General features: G+C 51.3%; 1 protein-coding gene across 1 annotated transcript in view; it reads left to right on the top strand.

Moving 5' to 3' along the window:
• Positions 1 to 2,472: 2,472 nt before the first annotated feature.
• LOC309806946 (spermatogenesis-associated protein 31-like) overlaps positions 2,473 to 22,858 on the top strand; it is a gene marked incomplete at its 3' end in the record, with an annotated part of 127,839 nt that continues 107,453 nt past the window's right edge. Inside the window, exons 1-3 of the mRNA XM_082626035.1 lie at positions 2,473 to 2,606; positions 11,423 to 11,488; positions 11,789 to 11,876. Of these exons, the coding sequence (XP_082482161.1) occupies positions 2,502 to 2,606; positions 11,423 to 11,488; positions 11,789 to 11,876 (259 nt within the window). The 5' untranslated portion in view covers positions 2,473 to 2,501. The remainder of the gene's footprint in view (positions 2,607 to 11,422; positions 11,489 to 11,788; positions 11,877 to 22,858) is intronic.

The following is a 22,858-nucleotide window of genomic DNA, read 5'->3' as shown; positions in this document are numbered from 1 at the left end:
TTCTGAAGTTGGTCAGAGGTGGGGAATCATCTCCCATGCAGCCAGCAGCCCCCCCACCCCCGCAAGGAGCGTCCTCATTGCAAAGCTGGGGGACCGTGCCGAGGCGTCTGTGAGTAAACGTGAGCCGAGCCCCAGGCCAGCTGCTGCTGAACTGTTCCCACCCTTCCCAGGTAAAACACCTGAATATGTCCAAGGACTTGAAAGCCCAGAGGAAGGGCCGTGGAGCCACAGCAGCGACAGCACGCAGGCCGACTTGGTGCCTGCAGGCCAGCCAGGATGGTCCTGGCCCCGGGCGCTCTTCTGGAAGCTTTCCATTTCCCTGCCTGAGATACTCCTCCTGTCCCGGCCCCCACTGCTTTTTTCCTTCCTCACCTCTGCCCGGGGAGAAATTCCAACGGAAGGTATGGGTGACACATCCTCTTCTTTAGCAGGTGGCAGCCCGGCAACTCCTGCAGAAAGTCCAGCAGAGCCCCACTCACACCGGGCCACCCAGAGAGCCGTGGCCCCTCACTCCCTCCCATCAGCACAGCCCCGAGACTGCTGACGGGGCAGAGAATATGGCGTCAGGCACAGCTGCAGGGGCTCTTGCTGCCTGGAGCCGTGTTTATATGGACCTCAACCCAGGCACACCTGGGGAGGGCTGGCCGGCAGGGTCAGGCTGCCCAGGTCAGCCCATCCTCACCCCTCAGGGACTCACATTGCAGAAAATGGACCTCGCTGAACCGGCCAGGTCCAAGGAACAGGTGTGGGCTCCTGAGAGTCTGGATAGACAAGGGGCTGCAGCTCCGGCTTGTTTTCTAATCCTTTTATCTGGCCCATGAGTGGGAGACAACTTCAAGAAGACCCTCTCCTAATGAGAGGAACCCAGGAGTCAGGGAGAGGAGGGGTGATGGGTGGAGACAGAGGCCTGGTGCCCCGGCTGCGGTGGAAGCCTCTGGAAGACCAGGCAGAGGGAGGCCGCACAGAGTGATGCCCAGGGTCACAGACCTGTCGGAGCTGCTGTTTGTTAGCTCAAGTCCTGCTCTGAGGTGCTCTGTGTCAGCTCTGAGTGACAGGTGATCTGGGCTGCTCTGCAATGAGGGCTACGTGCACGGTACCTGTGTGCCCAGCCCTGCCGGGGTACCTGCCCAGGGCAGCTCCGTATCCTGGGAGGGGCCTGACCACGAGAGCGCCATGGGCTGCTGGGGAGGGGGGGCCTGCCCAGGTGAGCTCCATATCCTGGGATTGCCCTGACCACGAGAGCCCCGTGGGCTGCTGGGGACCTGGTAAACGATGTCGGGACAGTCAATGAAGCCACCGAGGATATACATCCGGTAGTTCCTAATTCCTACACCCTGCTGGTCGTTCTACCATCCACCAGGACACGGTATTCTGTATGAGACTTCAGTGATGCCTTCTTCTGGATTCCATTGGTCCCCGAAAGGCTCTGCTGCCCTAGTAACCAGATTTGGGAATGGAGAAATGCTGCCGCCTTGTGGCCGTTTGCCACAACAGCAGCTTTAAACCCAGTGCTCATGGTCACTAAATATTCACACTCATTGCAGCCTGTAAATGGCACCTGCCCTGAAAAACAATCCTGGGGTCGAAAATGGACCCAAAACTTCTAAAGAGGGCAACCATGCAAGAGGACAATTTCAAGAGGTTAATTGTACTCTCCGTTTTTTTCTGTTTTTCTGTACCAGAAATTTAAAACGGCCCCTCCGCCACGCCCCGGTACCCGAGGCCTCCGTTGCCCTGCCTGGGCGGGCGGCGGGGCGCTGCCGGGGCGGGCTGGCCGCGGGGATGGCGGTAAGGCGCAAGGACAAGCGAAGCTGGGCCTCAAGAGGCAGCCCGCGGTCCCCGCCCCCGTCTACGGCCATACCACCCTGAACGCGCCCGATCTCGTCTGATCTCGGAAGCTAAGCAGGGTCGGGCCTGGTTAGTACTTGTGATGGGAGACCGCCTGGGAATACCGGGTGCTGTAGGCTTTTGGCCTCCCGCTGCGGCTCCGCCTTCTCCTTTAGTCGCCCGCGGCGGTGGCCGCCAGCTCCGCCCCCCGCCGGGCACCGCTGCAGGCCCCACCTCCTCCGCCCACCCCCCACCACCACCACAGAGCGCCAGAGGGGCCGCTCCATGCGGCCCGAAGGCGGCCCTGGAAGGCAGCGGCACACCCGACGCTCCGGGGGTGGCTGGCCCGGACCCAGACTCCGCCGCGGGCCCGGGTGCCGTCCGTGCGGCCCGCGAGCCCCTCCACCTGCACCTGGCCGGCCCCACCGGCGCCCAGCCCCGGCGCCGCCACCTGTCCGCCGGTGTGGCTCTCCGCAGCTCTCTCCGGATAAAGCTGGATAAAGGTCTGGACGGGAAGGAGGGGCAGTGATTCAGCCTATTGCTCTTAGTGCCCCTCCCCCACACTCAGGAGCCCTTTGTGACAAGGCCACAGCTCTGTGATGCAGGCCTGGGGTTCTGCCATCAAGTGAACTCCCAGGGCTCTGTTGCCTGAGGGCGGCAATGCAGTTCAGAAGATGGAGAATCTCTTTTCTTTGAAAAACACTGTTGCTATCTGGCTGAGATCCAGCCCAACTTCCTGGGTGATTGATATCATCCTTGGCTTCCTGTGTGGACTGGGGCTCTTCCTCGTGTTACTCCCCTGCTTCCAGAGTAATCCATTCTTAGCACCACCTAGGAAACCTAGAAACATCAGGAAGCATCAAGTAGAGCTGAAGGGGAGGAGCAGGAGTAGGAAGAAAAGTCGATCTTTGAAAGCTTGCAGAGATTGCCTGGAAGAACTGGAGGGGACTCACAACCTGGCTTCACCTCTGCGGAGCTGCCTGGGGAGGCTTCCTGGCAAGGGCAACTTTCATCAGCTCTCATGGCAAGACCCTCCTGGTGAGATGTGCAAAGCAGTGCCTGCTGGAGCCTGTGGAGGATACTGCTTGAAGGGTTGGGAACCCTGCAGGAACACCTCCTGTAGGGTTTCCTTCCTGGTTCAAGACACTCGAGAGGTGCTGGAAGCACATATTACAAGGTTTTGGGTAAAGCACGGGTGGACCCTACCCCTCAAGGTCCTCAAGCCCATCAATCTCTTGAAGTCGACAAAGTTCCAACCCTCCACCACCCTGCGGTTAGCCTCGTCCCCTTCAGCCACCTGTGTATCTGGGTCCCACTCAACAGTCACGTTTGCTGAGTTCCCGGAGAAACCTCCTCAGGCTCATTCAGGAGAGAAGGTGAGAACAGAAGAGTCCGTTCCTGCCCTGAAGAGGCCTCTCCTTGTCCCCTCCACTGTGTGTAAGGAAATCCAGAGTGCCCTGAGAGCGATTCCACCTGGTGACTACCATGGGCCCTCAAAGGCTTCTCTGACTGCACAGCAGGGCAGGCCACCTTCTCAGTCCCTCACACTCAGCCTTGTGGGCAGAACCTGGAAGAGTGAGACTGTGGAGTGGGTCAAGAGGGACAGCCTAGAGCCAGGTCCAAGTTCAGCAATGGTCAGGAACGAGCCAAGAGAGGAGAGTGGTGGTCAGGCCTCAGGAGACCCCTGCCATAGGGTAACAGTGATGGAGGTGAACTTAGGATCCCAATCTTTGAGAGGTGAAGAGGCCAGGGAGGCTATGGAGGCCAAGGAGTCTCCTGCTCTTCAACCACAGTCTAGTGTTATCTTGGAAACCAAAGTGTTGACAAAATCCCAAACCACAAATGCACCTATGAGGAGTTTAGAGGTGCCAGGGGCCAGTAAAAGTTTCCTACTACCTAGAATGTCTGTTTTCCAACATCTAGGTGAGCCATGCCTTAACATGGAGGTTGCTAGTGAGTTTAACTCCAAAGTAAAGGTACAGTCAGACAACCAGCTTCAGGACTTTCCCAAACACAGGTTCCTTGCTGCAGACAACTTGGCTTCTCAGGTGCCTCAGTGCCATCCCCAGAGAGTCCCCACCAGAGACACGTTAGCTTCCCAGGAGCCAAGTGGCCTTATGGAAGGCCAAAGGAGCAACCTAGGGCAGCAGGAGCCCCAAACTTCAAAACTCCAAGACTCATGGAAGAGCCAGAGCAAGATGATTGCCCCTACTTACAAAAGAGAGGACCGTAGGAGGCATAAACCAGGAGAGCATGAAGAGAGGTTTAAAGAATGAGGGACCCCTCAAGCTGGAAGTATGAGCCGCCCTGCCCAGGTCAGGGGCATAACAGACTCTATTGGGAGCAGATGTCTCCAGCTCATGCCAGAGAAGAAATATAGCCCTCCAGAAAGCCTCTTCAGAAAAAGGATGAGGCTATTTTTAAAGTGGATTTTCCCCAATAAAAAAGTCAATGGTCGAGATGCTCTGCAAAGAAAAAAAAAAAAAAAGCCCATATCAGCCACTGCCCGGAGTCACGGATCAGTCAAAAGCAGATCAATCTTGAAGAGTGAGACTGCTGAGGGTCAGGCACTCATGACAGCTGTTGGACAGATCGTAGAAGAAAAAAGAGCAATTCACCATGGACTTCATGCCACAAAGTTAAATGAGCACAGACTGGAATTCCAAGTCCCAGTATGTGGGGGTTTCTGCTACCATAGGCTTACCTCCTACCCAGAGCAAGGGAGAATGATGGGTTCTACAGCCTGCAGTCATAAAGCCACCTCCAAGGGCCAGAGTTGTTCTGTCAGGGAAAGGGAAGTCAGACACCAACATAGTTTGAAAAGTGTAAGGTTCGACGATGAGCAGCTGGGCCTAAGGTGCCTCCCATCCTTGTCCCCCAGGAAGAGTGTGTTTCCAGTTAGTACCTGCCAGTATGGGCCAAGGATTCCAGGTGCTCCAGCCCGCCATAAACACTGTCCAAGGCATTGTCATCTTTGGGGAGGTGTCTTGCCTGGTCGACAGTAAAATCCTTCTTTAGTCTTCCCTTTAGTAGGAAAACATGTCTCCAAGTAAAAATTCAGTCCATGTAGAGAAAATGATTTTCTCATTAGCACATCCAAGATATTTAATGTTCCCCAATACATATATATTTTTTTTTCTAATAAAAGCATAGTGTAATGGCAAAAAAAAAAAGAAATTTAAAACGGCATGGAAAAATGCTGAACATTAGGAATAATTAAAGATATGCAAATCCAAATTACAAAAACCTATCCGCTCACACCAGTCAGAATGGCCATCAGCAAGAATTCTGCAAAAAGTAAATGCTGAAGGGGTTTTAGAGAAATGCCTACCCTTGGTCCAAAGTGGGACATGGTACGAGCCAGTAATGAAAAGAAAAATGAGGTGCCTTGTAAAGGTAAATACTGAGCTACCATTCAATCAAGCATACCCACTGCTGGGCCTATCGCCTGAGGGGATGAGAATCAAAAAAACACAGGCTGGGCTTCACTAGTGGCGCAGTGGTTGAGAGCCCGCCTGCCAATGCAGGGGACATGCGTTCATGCTCCGGGTCGGGAAGATCCCACGTGCCGCGGAGCGGCTTGTCCCGTGAGCTAGGGCTGCTGGGCCTGCGCGTCCGGAGCCTGTGCTCTGCATTGGGAGGGACCACCGCAGTGAGAGGCCCACGTACCGAAAAAAAAAAAAAAAAAAAAAACACAGGCTGGCAATCCTCCACTCCAGCAATATTTACCATAGCCAACACTTGGAAGCTACGAAAGTGTCCATCATCAGAGGAAGGCACAAAGAAGAAGTGGTCCATGTACACAATGGAATATGACTCCAATAAAAAATATATATAAATACAATTTATAAAACAAACCTAAGTAAGGAGACATCAGCTTTTGGGGGCACATTCCACTCTAATATATAACCGAGGAACACCACTGCCCGGATGGTCTGTTTCCCTAGTTCCCAGGTTGGGAAAAGCAGAAATGCTGCCGCCCTCTGGCCGTTACCTGCAACAGCAGCTTTAAGACCTGTGCTAAGGGTCACTTCATATTCAGCAGTACTGGTGGGCTGTAAATGAAACCTGCCCTCAAAACGTCTTGAGGGAGGTAATGGCCAAAATATTTCTAAATGTCACACACACTTCACGAAGACAATTTGAAGAGGTAAGCTGTACTCACAGTTGAAGAAAAGAAGGACATGCCAGAAAGCTCAATTTCAAGGGATTATGAGACGCATGCAAATCCAGCCACAAAGTGGTATCGGCTCACACTAGTCAGAACACACATCAGCAAAAAAACTACAAACAAAAAATGCTGAAGGTGTTGTGGAGAAGCGCATACCCTCAACTTTAAGCGGGACGTAACCTGGAAAGAGCCACTAATGAGAACAGACTGGAGGTGCCTCTACAAGGTAAACATTCCGCTACCATATGATCCAGCAGGCCCACTCCTGGGCCTATAACCTAAGAAGACAGAATTGGAAAGACACAGGCAGGCAAATGTGCATTGCCGCAGCATTACAATAGCCATGACGTGGAAGCAACCAAAAAGTCCATCAACAGATGAGTGGACAAAGAAGAACTGGTACATGTACAGACAGAATATTAGCCAAGGAAGAAAAGGACACCATGCCATTTGCAGCACCGTAGATGAGTCTAGAGGTGATCACGTGACTTGTAGTAAGTCAGAAAGAGAAAGACACGTATCGTAGGATATCACTTATAGATGTTACCTAAAAATTGATACCAGTGAAGATATTTCCACAGAGAAGGGCAATCCCAGATTCATTAAACAAACTTATGGATCACCAACGGAAAGGTGTGAGGATTGGATACATTACGAGATTGGGGTGAACAGACATATACAAACACAGGTGAAATATATAATCACCAAAGACCTACAGAATACCAAGAGAAGACTACTCAACATTCTGTCATAACGTACATGGGAAAAGGATCCCAGCAAGAACAGACATATGTATATGTGTAAAAGAACCACATCTTGCACACCTGCAACAAGCCAAACATTGTAATCAAACATGCTGTGATTAAAAAAATAAAAAAATTAAATTAAGAAAACGAACAAGAAGTAGTGAGACAAACTTAAGGGGCCTTCTCCTGGCACATTCCATTCTAAATTACAACCTAGAACACGACTTCCATTGAGGCTCTGCTGCCCTAGTAACCAGATTTGGTAAGGGAGAACTGCTGCCCCCTTGTGGCCGTTTCACACAACAGCACCTTTAATCCCAGCGCTAATGGTCAGTTGATATTCAAAATCATTGCAGGCCTGTAAATGACACCTGCCCTGAAAACAAATCCTGGGGTCATATATCGACCAAAAAATTCAAAAGACGTCCATATTTCAAAACGACACTTTCAAGAGGCATATTTTGTTCTGCATATTTGTTCTGCACATTAGGGTTCTGCTTCTTTTGCTTTCTTTCCTTCTTTGTTAAAAAAAAAAAAACGGGAATGGAAAAAGGCAACCCTCAGAATGGGAGAAAATATTTGCAAACGAATCCACGGACAAAGGTTTAATCTCCAATATATATAACAGCTCATGCAGCTTAATATTAAAAAAAAAACAAACAACCCAATACAAAAATGGGCAGAAGATCTAAATAGACGTTTCTTCAAAGAAGACACAGAGATGGCCAAGACGCACATGAAAAGCTGCTCAACATCACTCATCATTAGAGAAATGCACATCAAAACTACAGTGAGGTATCACCTCACACCTGTTAGAATGGGCATCATCAGAAAATGTACAAACAACAAATGCTGGCGAGGGTGTGGACCAAAGGAACCCTCTTCCACTACTGGTGGGAATGTAAATTGATACAGTCACTATGGAGAACAGCATGGAGGTTCCTTAAAAAACTAAAAATAGAATTACCATAGGATCCAGCAATCCCACTTCCGGGCATATACCCAGAGAAAACCATAAATGAAAAAGACACATTCACCACAATGTTCATTGCAGCACTATTTACAATAGCCAGGTAATGGAAGCAACCTAAATGCCCACAGACAGACGAACGGATAATGATGTGGTCCATCTATGAAACGGAATATTACTCAGCCATAAAAAGGAACGAAACTGGGTCATCTGTGGAGACGTCGACGGATCTAGAGACTGTCATACAGAGTGAAGTAAGTCAGAAGGAGAAAAACAAATATTGTATATTAATGCATATATGTGGAACCTAGAAAAATGGTACAGATGACCCGGTTTGCAGGGCAGAAATAGAGACACAGAGGTAGAGAACAAACGTATGGACACCAAGAGGGGGGAAGCCATGGGTTGTTGGTGGTGGGATGAGTCGGGAGATTGGGATTGTCCTGTATACATGTATATGCATAAAATAGATAACTAATAATAATCCTGCTGAATAAAAAAATAAACTTAAATTATAAAATTTTAAAATAAAACGGAAAAAAGTTCTTCCCTTCACACAGATGTATTTATAGGAATGAATTATTTCCATGCTTATATCTATAAATACATAGAAGAGGAATAAAATCTAACTTGAAGCAAAAAAGAAAAAAAAAAAACCAGAACCCACCAGTTATACACAGGAAAACCCTATCAGGGCACTGGCTCCAGCGGCAAACAATTCTGAAGTTGGTCAGAGGTGGGGAATCATCTCCCATGCAGCCAGCAGCCCCCCCACCCCCGCAAGGAGCGTCCTCATTGCAAAGCTGGGGGACCGTGCCGAGGCGTCTGTGAGTAAACGTGAGCCGAGCCCCAGGCCAGCTGCTGCTGAACTGTTCCCACCCTTCCCAGGTAAAACACCTGAATATGTCCAAGGACTTGAAAGCCCAGAGGAAGGGCCGTGGAGCCACAGCAGCGACAGCACGCAGGCCGACTTGGTGCCTGCAGGCCAGCCAGGATGGTCCTGGCCCCGGGCGCTCTTCTGGAAGCTTTCCATTTCCCTGCCTGAGATACTCCTCCTGTCCCGGCCCCCACTGCTTTTTTCCTTCCTCACCTCTGCCCGGGGAGAAATTCCAACGGAAGGTATGGGTGACACATCCTCTTCTTTAGCAGGTGGCAGCCCGGCAACTCCTGCAGAAAGTCCAGCAGAGCCCCACTCACACCGGGCCACCCACAGAGCCGTGGCCCCTCACTCCCTCCCACCAGCACAGCCCCGAGACTGCTGACGGGGCAGAGAATATGGCGTCAGGCACAGCTGCAGGGGCTCTTGCTGCCTGGAGCCGTGTTTATATGGACCTCAACCCAGGCACACCTGGGGAGGGCTGGCCGGCAGGGTCAGGCTGCCCAGGTCAGCCCATCCTCACCCCTCAGGGACTCACATTGCAGAAAATGGACCTCGCTGAACCGGCCAGGTCCAAGGAACAGGTGTGGGCTCCTGAGAGTCTGGATAGACAAGGGGCTGCAGCTCCGGCTTGTTTTCTAATCCTTTTATCTGGCCCATGAGTGGGAGACAACTTCAAGAAGACCCTCTCCTAATGAGAGGAACCCAGGAGTCAGGGAGAGGAGGGGTGATGGGTGGAGACAGAGGCCTGGTGCCCCGGCTGCGGTGGAAGCCTCTGGAAGACCAGGCAGAGGGAGGCCGCACAGAGTGATGCCCAGGGTCACAGACCTGTCGGAGCTGCTGTTTGTTAGCTCAAGTCCTGCTCTGAGGTGCTCTGTGTCAGCTCTGAGTGACAGGTGATCTGGGCTGCTCTGCAATGAGGGCTACGTGCACGGTACCTGTGTGCCCAGCCCTGCCGGGGTACCTGCCCAGGGCAGCTCCGTATCCTGGGAGGGGCCTGACCACGAGAGCGCCATGGGCTGCTGGGGAGGGGGGGCCTGCCCAGGTGAGCTCCATATCCTGGGATTGCCCTGACCACGAGAGCCCCGTGGGCTGCTGGGGACCTGGTAAACGATGTCGGGACAGTCAATGAAGCCACCGAGGATATACATCCGGTAGTTCCTAATTCCTACACCCTGCTGGTCGTTCTACCATCCACCAGGACACGGTATTCTGTATGAGACTTCAGTGATGCCTTCTTCTGGATTCCATTGGTCCCCGAAAGGCTCTGCTGCCCTAGTAACCAGATTTGGGAATGGAGAAATGCTGCCGCCTTGTGGCCGTTTGCCACAACAGCAGCTTTAAACCCAGTGCTCATGGTCACTAAATATTCACACTCATTGCAGCCTGTAAATGGCACCTGCCCTGAAAAACAATCCTGGGGTCGAAAATGGACCCAAAACTTCTAAAGAGGGCAACCATGCAAGAGGACAATTTCAAGAGGTTAATTGTACTCTCCGTTTTTTTCTGTTTTTCTGTACCAGAAATTTAAAACGGCCCCTCCGCCACGCCCCGGTACCCGAGGCCTCCGTTGCCCTGCCTGGGCGGGCGGCGGGGCGCTGCCGGGGCGGGCTGGCCGCGGGGATGGCGGTAAGGCGCAAGGACAAGCGAAGCTGGGCCTCAAGAGGCAGCCCGCGGTCCCCGCCCCCGTCTACGGCCATACCACCCTGAACGCGCCCGATCTCGTCTGATCTCGGAAGCTAAGCAGGGTCGGGCCTGGTTAGTACTTGTGATGGGAGACCGCCTGGGAATACCGGGTGCTGTAGGCTTTTGGCCTCCCGCTGCGGCTCCGCCTTCTCCTTTAGTCGCCCGCGGTGGTGGCCGCCAGCTCCGCCCCCCGCCGGGCACCGCTGCAGGCCCCACCTCCTCCGCCCACCCCCCACCACCACCACAGAGCGCCAGAGGGGCCGCTCCATGCGGCCCGAAGGCGGCCCTGGAAGGCAGCGGCACACCCGACGCTCCGGGGGTGGCTGGCCCGGACCCAGACTCCGCCGCGGGCCCGGGTGCCGTCCGTGCGGCCCGCGAGCCCCTCCACCTGCACCTGGCCGGCCCCACCGGCGCCCAGCCCCGGCGCCGCCACCTGTCCGCCGGTGTGGCTCTCCGCAGCTCTCTCCGGATAAAGCTGGATAAAGGTCTGGACGGGAAGGAGGGGCAGTGATTCAGCCTATTGCTCTTAGTGCCCCTCCCCCACACTCAGGAGCCCTTTGTGACAAGGCCACAGCTCTGTGATGCAGGCCTGGGGTTCTGCCATCAAGTGAACTCCCAGGGCTCTGTTGCCTGAGGGCGGCAATGCAGTTCAGAAGACGGAGAATCTCTTTTCTTTGAAAAACACTGTTGCTATCTGGCTGAGATCCAGCCCAACTTCCTGGGTGATTGATATCATCCTTGGCTTCCTGTGTGGACTGGGGCTCTTCCTCGTGTTACTCCCCTGCTTCCAGAGTAATCCATTCTTAGCACCACCTAGGAAACCTAGAAACATCAGGAAGCATCAAGTAGAGCTGAAGGGGAGGAGCAGGAGTAGGAAGAAAAGTCGATCTTTGAAAGCTTGCAGAGATTGCCTGGAAGAACTGGAGGGGACTCACAACCTGGCTTCACCTCTGCGGAGCTGCCTGGGGAGGCTTCCTGGCAAGGGCAACTTTCATCAGCTCTCATGGCAAGACCCTCCTGGTGAGATGTGCAAAGCAGTGCCTGCTGGAGCCTGTGGAGGATACTGCTTGAAGGGTTGGGAACCCTGCAGGAACACCTCCTGTAGGGTTTCCTTCCTGGTTCAAGACACTCGAGAGGTGCTGGAAGCACATATTACAAGGTTTTGGGTAAAGCACAGGTGGACCCTACCCCTCAAGGTCCTCAAGCCCATCAATCTCTTGAAGTCGACAAAGTTCCAACCCTCCACCACCCTGCGGTTAGCCTCGTCCCCTTCAGCCACCTGTGTATCTGGGTCCCACTCAACAGTCACGTTTGCCGAGTTCGCGGAGAAACCTCCTCAGGCTCATTCAGGAGAGAAGGTGAGAACAGAAGAGTCCGTTCCTGCCCTGAAGAGGCCTCTCCTTGTCCCCTCCACTGTGTGTAAGGAAATCCAGAGTGCCCTGAGAGCGATTCCACCTGGTGACTACCATGGGCCCTCAAAGGCTTCTCTGACTGCACAGCAGGGCAGGCCACCTTCTCAGTCCCTCACACTCAGCCTTGTGGGCAGAACCTGGAAGAGTGAGACTGTGGAGTGGGTCAAGAGGGACAGCCTAGAGCCAGGTCCAAGTTCAGCAATGGTCAGGAACGAGCCAAGAGAGGAGAGTGGTGGTCAGGCCTCAGGAGACCCCTGCCATAGGGTAACAGTGATGGAGGTGAACTTAGGATCCCAATCTTTGAGAGGTGAAGAGGCCAGGGAGGCTATGGAGGCCAAGGAGTCTCCTGCTCTTCAACCACAGTCTAGTGTTATCTTGGAAACCAAAGTGTTGACAAAATCCCAAACCACAAATGCACCTATGAGGAGTTTAGAGGTGCCAGGGGCCAGTAAAAGTTTCCTACTACCTAGAATGTCTGTTTTCCAACATCTAGGTGAGCCATGCCTTAACATGGAGGTTGCTAGTGAGTTTAACTCCAAAGTAAAGGTACAGTCAGACAACCAGCTTCAGGACTTTCCCAAACACAGGTTCCTTGCTGCAGACAACTTGGCTTCTCAGGTGCCTCAGTGCCATCCCCAGAGAGTCCCCACCAGAGACACGTTAGCTTCCCAGGAGCCAAGTGGCCTTATGGAAGGCCAAAGGAGCAACCTAGGGCAGCAGGAGCCCAAAACTTCAAAACTCCAAGACTCATGGAAGAGCCAGAGCAAGATGATTGTCCCTACTTACAAAAGAGAGGACCGTAGGAGGCATAAACCAGGAGAGCATGAAGAGAGGTTTAAAGAATGAGGGACCCCTCAAGCTGGAAGTATGAGCCGCCCTGCCCAGGTCAGGGGCATAACAGACTCTATTGGGAGCAGATGTCTCCAGCTCATGCCAGAGAAGAAATATAGCCCTCCAGAAAGCCTCTTCAGAAAAAGGATGAGGCTATTTTTAAAGTGGATTTTCCCCAATAAAAAAGTCAATGGTCGAGATGCTCTGCAAAGAAAAAAAAAAAAAAAAAGCCCATATCAGCCACTGCCCGGAGTCACGGATCAGTCAAAAGCAGATCAATCTTGAAGAGTGAGACTGCTGAGGGTCAGGCACTCATGACAGCTGTTGGACAGATCGTAGAAGAAAAAAGAGCAATTCACCATGGACTTCATGCCACAAAGTTAAATGAGCACAGACTGGAATTCCAAGTCCCAGTATGTGGGGGTTTCTGCTACCATAGGCTTACCTCCTACCCAGAGCAAGGGAGAATGATGGGTTCTACAGCCTGCAGTCATAAAGCCACCTCCAAGGGCCAGAGTTGTTCTGTCAGGGAAAGGGAAGTCAGACACCAACATAGTTTGAAAAGTGTAAGGTTCGACGATGAGCAGCTGGGCCTAAGGTGCCTCCCATCCTTGTCCCCCAGGAAGAGTGTGTTTCCAGTTAGTACCTGCCAGTATGGGCCAAGGATTCCAGGTGCCCCAGCCCGCCATAAACACTGTCCAAGGCATTGTCATCTTTGGGGAGGTGTCTTGCCTGGTCGACAGTAAAATCCTTCTTTAGTCTTCCCTTTAGTAGGAAAACATGTCTCCAAGTAAAAATTCAGTCCATGTAGAGAAAATGATTTTCTCATTAGCACATCCAAGATATTTAATGTTCCCCAATACATATATATATATTTTTTTCTAATAAAAGCATAGTGTAATGGCAAAAAAAAAGAAATTTAAAACGGCATGGAAAAATGCTGAACATTAGGAATAATTAAAGATATGCAAATCCAAATTACAAAAACCTATCCGCTCACACCAGTCAGAATGGCCATCAGCAAGAATTCTGCAAAAAGTAAATGCTGAAGGGGTTTTAGAGAAATGCCTACCCTTGGTCCAAAGTGGGACATGGTAAGAGCCAGTAATGAAAAGAAAAATGAGGTGCCTTGTAAAGGTAAATACTGAGCTACCATTCAATCAAGCATACCCACTGCTGGGCCTATCGCCTGAGGGGATGAGAATCAAAAAAACACAGGCTGGGCTTCACTGGTGGCGCAGTGGTTGAGAGCCCGCCTGCCAATGCAGGGGACATGCGTTCATGCTCCGGGTCGGGAAGATCCCACGTGCCGCGGAGCGGCTTGTCCCGTGAGCTAGGGCTGCTGGGCCTGCGCGTCCGGAGCCTGTGCTCTGCATTGGGAGGGACCACCGCAGTGAGAGGCCCACGTACCGAAAAAAAAAAAAAAAAAAAAACACAGGCTGGCAATCCTCCACTCCAGCAATATTTACCATAGCCAACACTTGGAAGCTACGAAAGTGTCCATCATCAGAGGAAGGCACAAAGAAGAAGTGGTCCATGTACACAATGGAATATGACTCCAATAAAAAATATATATAAATACAATTTATAAAACAAACCTAAGTAAGGAGACATCAGCTTTTGGGGGCACATTCCACTCTAATATATAACCGAGGAACACCACTGCCCGGATGGTCTGTTTCCCTAGTTCCCAGGTTGGGAAAAGCAGAAATGCTGCCGCCCTCTGGCCGTTACCTGCAACAGCAGCTTTAAGACCTGTGCTAAGGGTCACTTCATATGCAGCAGTACTGGTGGGCTGTAAATGAAACCTGCCCTCAAAACGTCTTGAGGGAGGTAATGGCCAAAATATTTCTAAATGTCACACACACTTCACGAAGACAATTTGAAGAGGTAAGCTGTACTCACAGTTGAAGAAAAGAAGGACATGCCAGAAAGCTCAATTTCAAGGGATTATGAGACGCATGCAAATCCAGCCACAAAGTGGTATCGGCTCACACTAGTCAGAACACACATCAGCAAAAAAACTACAAACAAAAAATGCTGAAGGTGTTGTGGAGAAGCGCATACCCTCAACTTTAAGCGGGACGTAACCTGGAAAGAGCCACTAATGAGAACAGACTGGAGGTGCCTCTACAAGGTAAACATTCCGCTACCATATGATCCAGCAGGCCCACTCCTGGGCCTATAACCTAAGAAGACAGAATTGGAAAGACACAGGCAGGCAAATGTGCATTGCCGCAGCATTACAATAGCCATGACGTGGAAGCAACCAAAAAGTCCATCAACAGATGAGTGGACAAAGAAGAACTGGTACATGTACAGACAGAATATTAGCCAAGGAAGAAAAGGACACCATGCCATTTGCAGCACCGTAGATGAGTCTAGAGGTGATCACGTGACTTGTAGTAAGTCAGAAAGAGAAAGACACGTATCGTAGGATATCACTTATAGATGTTACCTAAAAATTGATACCAGTGAAGATATTTCCACAGAGAAGGGCAATCCCAGATTCATTAAACAAACTTATGGATCACCAACGGAAAGGTGTGAGGATTGGATACATTACGAGATTGGGGTGAACAGACATATACAAACACAGGTGAAATATATAATCACCAAAGACCTACAGAATACCAAGAGAAGACTACTCAACATTCTGTCATAACGTACATGGGAAAAGGATCCCAGCAAGAACAGACATATGTATATGTGTAAAAGAACCACATCTTGCACACCTGCAACAAGCCAAACATTGTAATCAAACATGCTGTGATTAAAAAAATTAAAAAATTAAATTAAGAAAACGAACAAGAAGTAGTGAGACAAACTTAAGGGGCCTTCTCCTGGCACATTCCATTCTAAATTACAACCTAGAACACGACTTCCATTGAGGCTCTGCTGCCCTAGTAACCAGATTTGGTAAGGGAGAACTGCTGCCCCCTTGTGGCCGTTTCACACAACAGCACCTTTAATCCCAGCGCTAATGGTCAGTTGATATTCAAAATCATTGCAGGCCTGTAAATGACACCTGCCCTGAAAACAAATCCTGGGGTCATATATCGACCAAAAAATTCAAAAGACGTCCATATTTCAAAACGACACTTTCAAGAGGCATATTTTGTTCTGCATATTTGTTCTGCACATTAGGGTTCTGCTTCTTTTGCTTTCTTTCTTTCTTTGTTAAAAAAAAAAAACGGGAATGGAAAAAGGCAACCCTCAGAATGGGAGAAAATATTTGCAAACGAATCCACGGACAAAGGTTTAATCTCCAATATATATAACAGCTCATGCAGCTTAATATTAAAAAAAAACAAACAACCCAATACAAAAATGGGCAGAAGATCTAAATAGACGTTTCTTCAAAGAAGACACAGAGATGGCCAAGACGCACATGAAAAGCTGCTCAACATCACTCATCATTAGAGAAATGCACATCAAAACTACAGTGAGGTATCACCTCACACCTGTTAGAATGGGCATCATCAGAAAATGTACAAACAACAAATGCTGGCGAGGGTGTGGACCAAAGGAACCCTCTTCCACTACTGGTGGGAATGTAAATTGATACAGTCACTATGGAGAACAGCATGGAGGTTCCTTAAAAAACTAAAAATAGAATTACCATAGGATCCAGCAATCCCACTTCCGGGCATATACCCAGAGAAAACCATAAATGAAAAAGACACATTCACCACAATGTTCATTGCAGCACTATTTACAATAGCCAGGTAATGGAAGCAACCTAAATGCCCACAGACAGACGAACGGATAATGATGTGGTCCATCTATGAAACGGAATATTACTCAGCCATAAAAAGGAACGAAACTGGGTCATCTGTGGAGACGTCGACGGATCTAGAGACTGTCATACAGAGTGAAGTAAGTCAGAAGGAGAAAAACAAATATTGTATATTAATGCATATATGTGGAACCTAGAAAAATGGTACAGATGACCCGGTTTGCAGGGCAGAAATAGAGACACAGAGGTAGAGAACAAACGTATGGACACCAAGAGGGGGGAAGCCATGGGTTGTTGGTGGTGGGATGAGTCGGGAGATTGGGATTGTCCTGTATACATGTATATGCATAAAATAGATAACTAATAATAATCCTGCTGAATAAAAAAATAAACTTAAATTTCAAAATTTTTAAAAATAAATAAAATTTTAAAATAAAACGGAAAAAAGTTCTTCCCTTCACACAGATGTATTTATAGGAATGAATTATTTCCATGCTTATATCTATAAATACATAGAAGAGGAATAAAATCTAACTTGAAGCAAAAAAGAAAAAAAAAAAACCAGAACCCACCAGTTATACACAGGAAAACCCTATCAGGGCACTGGCTCCAGCGGCAAACAATTCTGAAGTTGGTCAGAGGTGGGGAATCATCTCCCATGCAGCCAGCAGCCCCCCCACCCCCGCAAGGAGCGTCCTCATTGCAAAGCTGGGGGACCGTGCCGAGGCGTCTGTGAGTAAACGTGAGCCGAGCCCCAGGCCAGCTGCTGCTGAACTGTTCCCACCCTTCCCAGGTAAAACACCTGAATATGTCCAAGGACTTGAAAGCCCAGAGGAAGGGCCGTGGAGCCACAGCAGCGACAGCACGCAGGCCGACTTGGTGCCTGCAGGCCAGCCAGGATGGTCCTGGCCCCGGGCGCTCTTCTGGAAGCTTTCCATTTCCCTGCCTGAGATACTCCTCCTGTCCCGGCCCCCACTGCTTTTTTCCTTCCTCACCTCTGCCCGGGGAGAAATTCCAACGGAAGGTATGGGTGACACATCCTCTTCTTTAGCAGGTGGCAGCCCGGCAACTCCTGCAGAAAGTCCAGCAGAGCCCCACTCACACCGGGCCACCCACAGAGCCGTGGCCCCTCACTCCCTCCCATCAGCACAGCCCCGAGACTGCTGACGGGGCAGAGAATATGGCGTCAGGCACAGCTGCAGGGGCTCTTGCTGCCTGGAGCCGTGTTTATATGGACCTCAACCCAGGCACACCTGGGGAGGGCTGGCCGGCAGGGTCAGGCTGCCCAGGTCAGCCCATCCTCACCCCTCAGGGACTCACATTGCAGAAAATGGACCTCGCTGAACCGGCCAGGTCCAAGGAACAGGTGTGGGCTCCTGAGAGTCTGGATAGACAAGGGGCTGCAGCTCCGGCTTGTTTTCTAATCCTTTTATCTGGCCCATGAGTGGGAGACAACTTCAAGAAGACCCTCTCCTAATGAGAGGAACCCAGGAGTCAGGGAGAGGAGGGGTGATGGGTGGAGACAGAGGCCTGGTGCCCCGGCTGCGGTGGAAGCCTCTGGAAGACCAGGCAGAGGGAGGCCGCACAGAGTGATGCCCAGGGTCACAGACCTGTCGGAGCTGCTGTTTGTTAGCTCAAGTCCTGCTCCGAGGTGCTCTGTGTCAGCTCTGAGTGACAGGTGATCTGGGCTGCTCTGCAATGAGGGCTACGTGCACGGTACCTGTGTGCCCAGCCCTGCCGGGGTACCTGCCCAGGGCAGCTCCGTATCCTGGGAGGGGCCTGACCACGAGAGCGCCATGGGCTGCTGGGGAGGGGGGGCCTGCCCAGGTGAGCTCCATATCCTGGGATTGCCCTGACCACGAGAGCCCCGTGGGCTGCTGGGGACCTGGTAAACGATGTCGGGACAGTCAATGAAGCCACCGAGGATATACATCCGGTAGTTCCTAATTCCTACACCCTGCTGGTCGTTCTACCATCCACCAGGACACGGTATTCTGTATGAGACTTCAGTGATGCCTTCTTCTGGATTCCATTGGTCCCCGAAAGGCTCTGCTGCCCTAGTAACCAGATTTGGGAATGGAGAAATGCTGCCGCCTTGTGGCCGTTTGCCACAACAGCAGCTTTAAACCCAGTGCTCATGGTCACTAAATATTCACACTCATTGCAGCCTGTAAATGGCACCTGCCCTGAAAAACAATCCTGGGGTCGAAAATGGACCCAAAACTTCTAAAGAGGGCAACCATGCAAGAGGACAATTTCAAGAGGTTAATTGTACTCTCCGTTTTTTTCTGTTTTTCTGTACCAGAAATTTAAAACGGCCCCTCCGCCACGCCCCGGTACCCGAGGCCTCCGTTGCCCTGCCTGGGCGGGCGGCGGGGCGCTGCCGGGGCGGGCTGGCCGCGGGGATGGCGGTAAGGCGCAAGGACAAGCGAAGCTGGGCCTCAAGAGGCAGCCCGCGGTCCCCGCCCCCGTCTACGGCCATACCACCCTGAACGCGCCCGATCTCGTCTGATCTCGGAAGCTAAGCAGGGTCGGGCCTGGTTAGTACTTGTGATGGGAGACCGCCTGGGAATACCGGGTGCTGTAGGCTTTTGGCCTCCCGCTGCGGCTCCGCCTTCTCCTTTAGTCGCCCACGGCGGTGGCCGCCAGCTCCGCCCCCCGCCGGGCACCGCTGCAGGCCCCACCTCCTCCGCCCACCCCCCACCACCACCACAGAGCGCCAGAGGGGCCGCTCCATGCGGCCCGAAGGCGGCCCTGGAAGGCAGCGGCACACCCGACGCTCCGGGGGTGGCTGGCCCGGACCCAGACTCCGCCGCGGGCCCGGGTGCCGTCCGTGCGGCCCGCGAGCCCCTCCACCTGCACCTGGCCGGCCCCACCGGCGCCCAGCCCCGGCGCCGCCACCTGTCCGCCGGTGTGGCTCTCCGCAGCTCTCTCCGGATAAAGCTGGATAAAGGTCTGGACGGGAAGGAGGGGCAGTGATTCAGCCTATTGCTCTTAGTGCCCCTCCCCCACACTCAGGAGCCCTTTGTGACAAGGCCACAGCTCTGTGATGCAGGCCTGGGGTTCTGCCATCAAGTGAACTCCCAGGGCTCTGTTGCCTGAGGGCGGCAATGCAGTTCAGAAGACAGAGAATCTCTTTTCTTTGAAAAACACTGTTGCTATCTGGCTGAGATCCAGCCCAACTTCCTGGGTGATTGATATCATCCTTGGCTTCCTGTGTGGACTGGGGCTCTTCCTCGTGTTACTCCCCTGCTTCCAGAGTAATCCATTCTTAGCACCACCTAGGAAACCTAGAAACATCAGGAAGCATCAAGTAGAGCTGAAGGGGAGGAGCAGGAGTAGGAAGAAAAGTCGATCTTTGAAAGCTTGCAGAGATTGCCTGGAAGAACTGGAGGGGACTCACAACCTGGCTTCACCTCTGCGGAGCTGCCTGGGGAGGCTTCCTGGCAAGGGCAACTTTCATCAGCTCTCATGGCAAGACCCTCCTGGTGAGATGTGCAAAGCAGTGCCTGCTGGAGCCTGTGGAGGATACTGCTTGAAGGGTTGGGAACCCTGCAGGAACACCTCCTGTAGGGTTTCCTTCCTGGTTCAAGACACTCGAGAGGTGCTGGAAGCACATATTACAAGGTTTTGGGTAAAGCACGGGTGGACCCTACCCCTCAAGGTCCTCAAGCCCATCAATCTCTTGAAGTCGACAAAGTTCCAACCCTCCACCACCCTGCGGTTAGCCTCGTCCCCTTCAGCCACCTGTGTATCTGGGTCCCACTCAACAGTCACGTTTGCTGAGTTCCCGGAGAAACCTCCTCAGGCTCATTCAGGAGAGAAGGTGAGAACAGAAGAGTCCGTTCCTGCCCTGAAGAGGCCTCTCCTTGTCCCCTCCACTGTGTGTAAGGAAATCCAGAGTGCCCTGAGAGCGATTCCACCTGGTGACTACCATGGGCCCTCAAAGGCTTCTCTGACTGCACAGCAGGGCAGGCCACCTTCTCAGTCCCTCACACTCAGCCTTGTGGGCAGAACCTGGAAGAGTGAGACTGTGGAGTGGGTCAAGAGGGACAGCCTAGAGCCAGGTCCAAGTTCAGCAATGGTCAGGAACGAGCCAAGAGAGGAGAGTGGTGGTCAGGCCTCAGGAGACCCCTGCCATAGGGTAACAGTGATGGAGGTGAACTTAGGATCCCAATCTTTGAGAGGTGAAGAGGCCAGGGAGGCTATGGAGGCCAAGGAGTCTCCTGCTCTTCAACCACAGTCTAGTGTTATCTTGGAAACCAAAGTGTTGACAAAATCCCAAACCACAAATGCACCTATGAGGAGTTTAGAGGTGCCAGGGGCCAGTAAAAGTTTCCTACTACCTAGAATGTCTGTTTTCCAACATCTAGGTGAGCCATGCCTTAACATGGAGGTTGCTAGTGAGTTTAACTCCAAAGTAAAGGTACAGTCAGACAACCAGCTTCAGGACTTTCCCAAACACAGGTTCCTTGCTGCAGACAACTTGGCTTCTCAGGTGCCTCAGTGCCATCCCCAGAGAGTCCCCACCAGAGACACGTTAGCTTCCCAGGAGCCAAGTGGCCTTATGGAAGGCCAAAGGAGCAACCTAGGGCAGCAGGAGCCCCAAACTTCAAAACTCCAAGACTCATGGAAGAGCCAGAGCAAGATGATTGCCCCTACTTACAAAAGAGAGGACCGTAGGAGGCATAAACCAGGAGAGCATGAAGAGAGGTTTAAAGAATGAGGGACCCCTCAAGCTGGAAGTATGAGCCGCCCTGCCCAGGTCAGGGGCATAACAGACTCTATTGGGAGCAGATGTCTCCAGCTCATGCCAGAGAAGAAATATAGCCCTCCAGAAAGCCTCTTCAGAAAAAGGATGAGGCTATTTTTAAAGTGGATTTTCCCCAATAAAAAAGTCAATGGTCGAGATGCTCTGCAAAGAAAAAAAAAAAAAAAGCCCATATCAGCCACTGCCCGGAGTCACGGATCAGTCAAAAGCAGATCAATCTTGAAGAGTGAGACTGCTGAGGGTCAGGCACTCATGACAGCTGTTGGACAGATCGTAGAAGAAAAAAGAGCAATTCACCATGGACTTCATGCCACAAAGTTAAATGAGCACAGACTGGAATTCCAAGTCCCAGTATGTGGGGGTTTCTGCTACCATAGGCTTACCTCCTACCCAGAGCAAGGGAGAATGATGGGTTCTACAGCCTGCAGTCATAAAGCCACCTCCAAGGGCCAGAGTTGTTCTGTCAGGGAAAGGGAAGTCAGACACCAACATAGTTTGAAAAGTGTAAGGTTCGACGATGAGCAGCTGGGCCTAAGGTGCCTCCCATCCTTGTCCCCCAGGAAGAGTGTGTTTCCAGTTAGTACCTGCCAGTATGGGCCAAGGATTCCACGTGCCCCAGCCCGCCATAAACACTGTCCAAGGCATTGTCATCTTTGGGGAGGTGTCTTGCCTGGTCGACAGTAAAATCCTTCTTTAGTCTTCCCTTTAGTAGGAAAACATGTCTCCAAGTAAAAATTCAGTCCATGTAGAGAAAATGATTTTCTCATTAGCACATCCAAGATATTTAATGTTCCCCAATACATATATATTTTTTTTTCTAATAAAAGCATAGTGTAATGGCAAAAAAAAAAAGAAATTTAAAACGGCATGGAAAAATGCTGAACATTAGGAATAATTAAAGATATGCAAATCCAAATTACAAAAACCTATCCGCTCACACCAGTCAGAATGGCCATCAGCAAGAATTCTGCAAAAAGTAAATGCTGAAGGGGTTTTAGAGAAATGCCTACCCTTGGTCCAAAGTGGGACATGGTAAGAGCCAGTAATGAAAAGAAAAATGAGGTGCCTTGTAAAGGTAAATACTGAGCTACCATTCAATCAAGCATACCCACTGCTGGGCCTATCGCCTGAGGGGATGAGAATCAAAAAAACACAGGCTGGGCTTCACTGGTGGCGCAGTGGTTGAGAGCCCGCCTGCCAATGCAGGGGACATGCGTTCATGCTCCGGGTCGGGAAGATCCCATGTGCCGCGGAGCGGCTTGTCCCGTGAGCTAGGGCTGCTGGGCCTGCGCGTCCGGAGCCTGTGCTCTGCATTGGGAGGGACCACCGCAGTGAGAGGCCCACGTACCGAAAAAAAAAAAAAAAAAAAAAACACAGGCTGGCAATCCTCCACTCCAGCAATATTTACCATAGCCAACACTTGGAAGCTACGAAAGTGTCCATCATCAGAGGAAGGCACAAAGAAGAAGTGGTCCATGTACACAATGGAATATGACTCCAATAAAAAATATATATAAATACAATTTATAAAACAAACCTAAGTAAGGAGACATCAGCTTTTGGGGGCACATTCCACTCTAATATATAACCGAGGAACACCACTGCCCGGATGGTCTGTTTCCCTAGTTCCCAGGTTGGGAAAAGCAGAAATGCTGCCGCCCTCTGGCCGTTACCTGCAACAGCAGCTTTAAGACCTGTGCTAAGGGTCACTTCATATGCAGCAGTACTGGTGGGCTGTAAATGAAACCTGCCCTCAAAACGTCTTGAGGGAGGTAATGGCCAAAATATTTCTAAATGTCACACACACTTCACGAAGACAATTTGAAGA

Source organism: Mesoplodon mirus (assembly GCF_964341445.2).
Source record: "Mesoplodon mirus genome assembly, chromosome: 1".
In the NCBI taxonomy this organism is placed as follows: domain Eukaryota; kingdom Metazoa; phylum Chordata; class Mammalia; order Artiodactyla; family Ziphiidae; genus Mesoplodon; species Mesoplodon mirus.
This window is presented reverse-complemented; position numbering and strand designations above follow the sequence as displayed.